Source organism: Lontra canadensis, unplaced genomic scaffold, assembly GCF_010015895.1.
Source record: "Lontra canadensis isolate GAN:19392208 unplaced genomic scaffold, GSC_riverotter_1.0 scaffold176, whole genome shotgun sequence".
Taxonomy (NCBI): Eukaryota; Metazoa; Chordata; class Mammalia; order Carnivora; family Mustelidae; genus Lontra; species Lontra canadensis.
Window position 1 is genome coordinate 1,603,423 of NW_022631170.1, and position 8,540 is coordinate 1,611,962.

At 36.9% G+C, this 8,540-nt stretch overlaps 1 protein-coding gene across 1 annotated transcript; it reads right to left on the reverse strand.

Moving 5' to 3' along the window:
* Nucleotides 1-1,152: 1,152 nt before the first annotated feature.
* LOC116860503 (olfactory receptor 5AS1) lies at nt 1,153-2,091 on the reverse strand. The gene has a single exon (XM_032846555.1). The coding sequence runs from the start codon at nt 2,089-2,091 to the stop codon at nt 1,153-1,155; it is 939 nt and encodes a 312-aa protein (XP_032702446.1).
* Between the last annotated feature and the right edge of the window lie 6,449 nt (nt 2,092-8,540).

Below are 8,540 nucleotides of genomic sequence, written 5' to 3' on the forward strand. Positions count from 1 at the left end.
GCAACCCATGGCAATTGACTTATCTCCATTTATAGGGTTACAACCAGTAGAAACTAATCTAGTCATTCATATTTTCAGACTTACTAGAAAATGCACAGTATTATATATTCACATGTACACAATTTATTCTTTCAACTTTATCAAGATAAAACAATGGAAATGGAGACTGAAGGAGCAAATTCAACCACAGAAAATGTCTGATAATTTAATCATCAAAAGCGATCCCAGAGCAAGGAGTGTCTACATTTCAATTGGTTTGCATTGTCAATTTGCAGCATAAAATGATTAGAGCAATTGTTCACCTCTTCTTGAAGACAGGGACTCAAAGATTAACTCAGTAACATATGGCCAAATAATTAGTAATATATACAGCTTATAATCTTGATGGTCTTCACAAACTTTTTTGGTTTTCGTATGTACCCACTATGAATGGAACACTAGAGGATCTCTTATACTAATCAATCTAGCCCAAAGAAAATCAGAATCTTATAACTTCACACTGTCCTAATATTAAAAAGACCATTGCAATGTGACTTCTATCTGATTTCCTAAGAGCCAGTGAAACCACCATTGCTTATTATGAATGACATCAAATGCCCCTGATGATGAATGTTCTGCGGGTGCAGAATCTAGACTCAGTTTCCCAAAGAAAGCTAAATTTACTCACTCATCTTTACATCATCAATTTTTCTAGCCTTTCATCCTTTAAACACACATGTAATGAGAATGTGCTGTATGTCCAATACTATATGGGAGTTAGAACAATAAACCAAGAAAAATAGCCCCTGTTGCCAAGGAGCTTCTCATATGGGGCGGTTGACAGACAATTCAACATACATCTTTGATATAACATGATAAAGAACATAATGAGTCACAAAGTATTGCACAAAGTATTTAGTGAACACTAACTGGAAAGCAATTATTTTTATTTATTCTATTTCAAGTATCTTTCACAGAGTAGAATGATTTTGGAGAGCCTATTTCTGAATGAGAGGGCAAAAATATTTTAACGTATTGGGAATGAAAGAGTTATCTTTATTTCTGAAAAATGATAATAAATTTTGAAGAGTTGACATACTAGGTATTCATGGCATGATGACAGTGGAAGGGCAAGCTATATCTTGAATATTCTTAAATAATTTAAATTCTTATTCATTTAAAAGTCCAGTTTCTTTCTAATAGCTTTTTGAGGGCATTCTTTACATCCTTGTTTCTGAAGCTGTAGATTATCGGGTTAAACATGGGAAAGACAAGAGTATAAAACACCGCAACGACCTTGTCCGTGTCTAGGGAATAGCTGGTCGTGGGACGTAAGTACATAAATAGGAGCGTTCCGTAGAATAGTGTGACTGCTATGAAATGGGATGTACAGGTGGAGAATGTTTTGCTCCTGCTCCCTGAGGACTTGATGCTCAAAACAGTGATAAGGATACAGGAGTAAGAGATAAATATGACCACAAAAGTGCTCGTCTGAATGAAGCCACACAAGGCAAAGAGCAAAAGCTCATTGATATGGGTATCTGCACACGACAAAGCTAGGAGAGGTGGGATATCACAGAAAAAATGATTCACGATATTGGAGCTGCAAAATGGCAGCCTGAACGTGAGGCACACGTGTACCATCGCAGTCATACTTCCACTGCAGTAGGCCAACATGATGGAGCAGACACAGACTCTCCTGGACATAAGTGTAGAATAGAGCAACGGGTTACAGATGGCTGCATAACGGTCATATGCCATTGCCGCTAGAATAAGGCACTCAGCATCAGCAAAACAACCAAAGAAAAACATTTGTATAGCGCAGCCATAAGGAGAGATGCTTTTCTGGGAGGCTAAGAAATTCACCAACATTTTAGGGGCAATTGCTGAAGAATAGCAGATGTCTAAGAAAGACAGGTTGCTGAGAAAAAAATACATGGGGGTTTGAAGACTTGAGTTGATATTAACTAGGATTATTAAACTCATATTTCCCACCAAAGTTAGTGTATAGACTATGAGAAATACCAAGAATAGTGTGACTCTGAGAGGGAGATAATCTGTGAATCCAACAAGGAGAAATTCAGTTGGCATGGTATAATTGGTCTCCAACATCTTGGTTTTCTTGTTTTTCTTGTCCAAAATAGATGTTATCAGAGTTGACTTGAGTGATGTATGAAGTGAGAATATCTTTATTCTCCTTTCTAAGGAAGCCAATAGAAGGATAATAAAATCACAGCTATGACATTTTCTGTGATCTATTTGGTTTGTTTACTTTTCTTATCATTTTCTTTAAAGGAGGTAGTTAAACATCTTCGTTGGTACCAGGAGATGTTATTCTGAGTTGGTGTTCAGAGGAGCAGTCATTCTCCAAAATCTGTGCACTTTAAGAAATGAAATCAGTTCCTTTCAAGCCGAAGGGAAAAGAGTGTGGCTTGGTCGATAAGATCTAGTAGAATTGTGAAAATTGGCAAAATCCTTAAAGCAAAGCTTTATTTTTCCCTCCTAAAATCATGTTCTTTCATGTAAAAGAGAGTTTGGAAAAATTCTAGGAAAAAAGTGCCTGAGGGTAAGCTAGCTAATTCTACAGAAGAATATCTGTGATCTTGAGAAGTAGTTAACATAACAGTTAAGACACAGTAGTTACTATAAGAGATGACTGGGTTCAAATCTTAGATTTGTTACTTATGGGTTGTGTGAGCTTGATAAAGTTATTTAACTGCTCTGTGATGGCTAGAGGAATAAATGAGTAGATATTTGTAAAACATTTGTGTTACTGGCATATAATAAACACTAATATGAGCATGTATTAAATAAAAATAATTAAAACAAATAAATTGACCTTTTTGTTTCTTTTAATTGCTTGCTTGATACTGAATTTTATTTATTTATTTATTTATAAATAAGCTCCACACTGGGTATGGAGCCCAATTCAGGGCTTGAACTGACCACCTTAAGATCAAGACCTGAACTGAAATCAGGAGTTGGAAGCTTGGCTGACTGAGCCACCCAGGCACCCCTCAATTTAATTTTTAATAAAATATTAAAATGCCTCAAAATCCATCTTATCTTTTCATCCTGGATATATGATCTATGCTCTTTTATAGAGAAAAGCCAGTGTGTGTGTGTGTGTATGTGTGTGTATCTGTGTGTGTTCTATGCAAATATGTTGTTTGGAAGTAGTAACTCTTTTACACTTGTCCTATAATTATTGCTTTGTCTCCTGGGTTTATGTCTCTATCTCAACTCTGAGATAAGACAACCTCTGGTGTGAGGTCCTTGAAACATAAAATGTCTTGAAGAACAACTGTATTTCTGCTCTTATTAGTGGGCTTCTAAACTAGCTATATGAGAAATACCCTGAAGGAAATTATTTGAGGGGAAAAAGATAGGGTGAGTGCAAATAGAAAATAAATTATGGCATGACGGAATATATTCAGCAAGCAGTTAAGGTTTAGTAATACTAGAGTAACACTACAGTGAGCAATAAGGAAAATGAATAATGGAGGTCTATTCTGTCTTCCATGCTGGTTAAGCTCAGAATTGATGTCCCCCACCCCTAAGTAAAATGGTCTGCAATCTTCTAGAGACACTGAGAAGAGAGGTCAGTCTTCTTTGGGAACCAGATCTTAAAGAGGAAGTAGAAAGGTGAGGGTCTGAAACTATGGTGAAGAAATCCAAATTCCTAAAATAAAGGAGAAAAAATGTTTACGTGGCCATGCTGTGCAAACGTCATTTGTAAGATTTATATAACATTCACATTCTCACTTAAATTTCTTTTTTCTTTTTTCTCTGAAGTTGTGGCTAAAAAGCCAATTCAGAGATTAAAGTGGTTAGAGAATATATAATTAATTACTTGCTGTATAAACTTTAAATAAACAATCTATACAGATTCAGTGGTTAAAGAATCAATCCAATAATCATAAAAAGGTTTCTTCTATATCATTTTTGTCAAACTTCTAACTAAAGAATTCACATTAGAATCAATCAGGGATGTCTGGGTGGCTCAGTCAGTTGAGCAGCTGCCTTCAGCTCAGGTCATGTTCCCGAGGTCCTGGGATGGAGTCATGGATCAGGTTCCTTACTCATGGGTGGAGGGGGGGGTGCTGCTTCTCCCTCTATCTCTGCCTGCCACTTTGCCTTCTTGTGCTTGCTCTCTCTGACTAATAAATAAAAAAAATAAATAATCTTTAAAAAAAAGAATCAATTAAATAACAAAAGTATACAAAATTCAGGAGATTTCATGCCATTGGTTCTCAATGATTGTATCAGATGAGATCTCACTATTAGCATCAGTTCGATTTTAAGAGTAACGACAGTCTACACTGAGATCTCCAGACCATCACATTTGCCTGCTTATTGGGGCTCAAATTGCCATCACTGGTACAGAAGAGGCTGCAGCAAATTGAAAATAGAGTAAATGTCTGGATACCTGGGCTCTAATTTGGGTTCTTGTACTACGAGTCATTCCATCCTTAGGTCAAACTGTCCTTGTTTATAAAATCACACCTACTTCATTTATTGTATAGAATTGTCCTTTAGGACAAATGAGTCAGAACATTCAAGAGCTTCATGATTATCTAGGAAACTTTCATCTTTGGAGATTAGTAATGGAAATTCTAAAGTCAGGCAAGTTTATTAAAATGTGTTTTATTTTCTTACTGGCAACACCAAAACAAATGGCACTGTGCAGTACTGGTTAAACACAGAGGATACAAAGGGAGGCAAAACTGATGTTAACCTCAGGTGTAGCATCTACGTTTCTGTAAGGTATTCAAGTTCTGTATTCCTGAATGTCTTGGTTTTGTTTATTAGCATCATAATATTCCATAAGGTTGAAAGGAGGATTACACTGGATAATTCATAGCATCATTTACAGAATTTATTATATTATAGATGCATAAAATGAATCCATAATTATCTATTATTACTCTTAAGGGCATTATGATTGTTAAATAATTCAATATCTGACTTCAAAGTCCAAAGTTCCCAGAACTGATGATTATAGCAACAAACACAAAGTAATCATACTATATGTGAACATACGTATGTGCTCATGGCGAGAGAGATTTGCTTACTGATGAGGGTTACTTAAGCTTACTCAATTAATTAGACCATTGGACTTACCCAAATTCCAAAATAGGCAACAGTTAATTTTTGCCTCCTGGCAAAAAGGGGCACAATGAATTAGACAGTGTTTTTGGGAAATGCCAGGGGTAAGGTTAGGTCAGACTTATATCTTCACCATTGGATTGAATCTTTAACCACCTCCATTCACTCCTCCAGCCCACACATCCACACACAAACTAAGAAAACACCACAGAGACTCAGTGAACATACCTTGTAGCTAAGACAACATTATCTTTGTTCCATTGTTGCATTTACAGCAGTCATCTACCTTAGCACCATCTAGGATTTTTCTTTTGTTGGAGAGGCTGACAACCTTTCTCTCCAAATTTTACAAATGGGTCTTATAATGGATGACTATTTATCTTCTTGGCGGTGACAAGTGGGACATGACCCCGAGATAATTCCCAACCCCAAGAGGACTTTGGATAGGCAACTACTTCCTTTCCTGTGGTGTGGCTTGAATGGTTTACTTTAAATGAGAAAGATGAAAAATGGTAACAGAATGGACTCTAATGTAGCTAATTACAACCAAACACATGTCTCCATCACTGGGAGATGTTTGATTAAAAAAAATATTTTAGTAATATCAAACAATTAAAAATTGTGCTTTCTCCTGTAAATGCTATGATTTCCATCAGATACTGAAAGACTCTTCAAAGCATTAGTTATATGAGGCGATTCGAAAGTACAATCGCAATGCTATTAAGAAGATTCCCAAACACCCTGATTTGTGTTTGGTTTTCGGTTTTCTAGGTGAGTACAAGAAAATATGTCTTGAATGATAAGCTGCAGGAGTGAGAGCTTATATCTCAGGCAACCTCAGTTTGAATGTTAGTTTTGCCATGTCACAACTGTAAGACATTAAGCTGCTTGATTTAACCTGATTTTTGTTAATTTTTAAATTGTGAATAATAATTGCCCATCTCACCAAATTCTTGTGATTAGGATAATGCGTATAAAACCTAGCCTCTTGTGAAGAAGATTGTATTCATTTAACAACTGTTAGCTTTCTTTAACAATTATAGCAGCATTTGCAACAGCATTGATAAGTACTTAAATTTCTGATTCTGTATTTTAACTTGTTGACATTAGTATAGAGCCTATACCTGAAGACTCTAAAGGTAGACAGAATGGAGAATGGATAAGTCTTGTATGTCAGATATTGTAAACAACTGCTTTTTTCTATCTAATGGGAAAATTAAAATCATTTTTATTGCTACTAGAGGGTTTCTTATTTAATAGACAAAAGATCAGTGTATTTAGAAAAAAATGGCTATCTTTTGTCAATCAAAACAAAAATGTGTGTGAGAATTAAGAGTTAGAAAAATACAGCTTGAAAATTTTTGAGAGGGGGTGCCTGGATGTCTCAGTTGTTTAAGCACTGACTTCAGCTCAGGTCATGATCTGAGGGGCCTGGGATAGAGCCCTACACTGGGTTCCTTGCTCAGCAGGGATCCTGCTTCTCCCTCTGCCTGCTGCTCCCCCTGCTTGTGCTCTCTCTCTGATAAATATATAAAGTCTTTAAAAAAATTCAGAGAGAAGGGCCATCTGTACCCAATGTTTATAGCAGCAATGGCCATGGTCGCCAAACTGTGGAAAGAATCAAGATGCCCTTCAACAGACGAATGGATAAGGAAGATGTGGTCCATATACACTATGGAGTATTATGCCTCCATCAGAAAGGACTTTTGTAGCAACATGGACGGGACTGGAAGAGTTTATGCTGAGTGAAATAAGTCAAGCAGAGAAAGTCAATTATCATATGGTTTCACTTATTTGTGGAGCATAACAAATAGCATGGAGGACAAGGGGAGATGGAGAGGAGAAGGGAGTTGAGGGAAATTGGAAGGGGAGGTGAACCATGAGAGACTATGGACTCTGAAAAACAATCTGAAGGTTTTGAAGGGGCGGGGGGTGGGAGGTTGGGGGAACCAGGTGGTGGGTATTGGAGAGGGCACCGATTGCATAGAGCACTGGGTGTGGTGCAAAAACAATGAATACTGTTACATTGAAAATAAATTTTAAAAATTAAAAAAAAATTCAGAGAGAGAAGGTACCAAAATCACTATTCTTTCTCCCCCTCCATTTCATTTAATAAACCTATGCATCTTGTGAAAAAAAAAAATAGAAAAATGATTTAAAAAATCGTAAACTCTTAGTTGTATTTTTAGAAGATACAATTATTAGTTGGTGCAGCCACTTTGGGAAAACAGTGTAGAGATTCCTCAAAAAATTAAAAATAGAGCACCCTATGACTGTACAATTGCATTACTGAGTATTTACCTCAAAGATACAGATGTAGTCAAAAGAAGGGCCATATGTACCCCAGTGTTCATAACAGCAATGTCCACAATAGCCAAACAGTGGAAAGAGCCAAGATGTCCTTCAATAGATGAATGGATAAAGAAGATATGGTCCGTATATGCAATGGAATATTACACAGCTATCAGAAAGGATGCATATCCAACTTTTGTATCAACATGGATGGAGCTGGAGGAGATTATGCTAAGTGAAATAAGTCAACCAGAGAAAGTAAATTATCATATGGTTTCACTTATTGTGGAGCATAAGGAATAACATGGAGGACATTAAAAGAAAGAAAGGAAAAGTGAATTGGGAGAATCAGAGGGGGAGACAAAGCATGAGAGACTGAACTCTGAGAAACAAACTGAGGGTTTTGGAGCAGGGCAGGGTGAAGGGATGGATGAGCCTGGTGGTGGGTATTAAGGAGGGCACATATTGCATGCAGCACTGGGTATGGTGCATAAACAGTGAATCTTGGAACACTGAAAAAATAAAATTAAATTAAAAAAAGATGTGATTATAAAGAAAATCTCCCTTTCTATAAGGAGTGTATGTTTGTTATTAAAACACAAAGGTAGGTACCCCACCTGGGTAGCTCAGTTGGTTAAGCATCTGCCTTCAGCTCAGGTCATGATCTCCTGGTCCTGGAATCCAACCCTGCATGAGGCTTCCTGCTCAGTGGGGAGTGTGCTTCTCTCTCTACCTCTGCCCCTTCCCATTGCTCATTCTCTCTCTCTCTTTCATAAATAAATAAAATCTTAACAAACAAAAAACCCAAAAATATAGCCTTCACTTCATTTTTAAAAAATTTTAAAAGATCTTATTTATTATTCATGAGAGACAAAGGGAGAAGCAGACTCCCCCCTGAGCAGGGGACTTGATTCAGGACTTGATCCCAGGATCCTGGGATCATGACCTGAGCCAAAGGCAAATGCTTCACCGTCTGAGCTACCCAAGCCCCATTATATCCTTCACTTTAAAAAGAGTACTCTTCTGTTTTACAAACAATGATATGGAGACAAACAACAGTAAAACAGCTCTGCTTATTAAAAGGAGAAAATAGATTGGCTAACTCCTTGGAAGTATAAGGAAGTTGGAGGATGAGTTGAGAAACTTGGCAGGAACCAAAG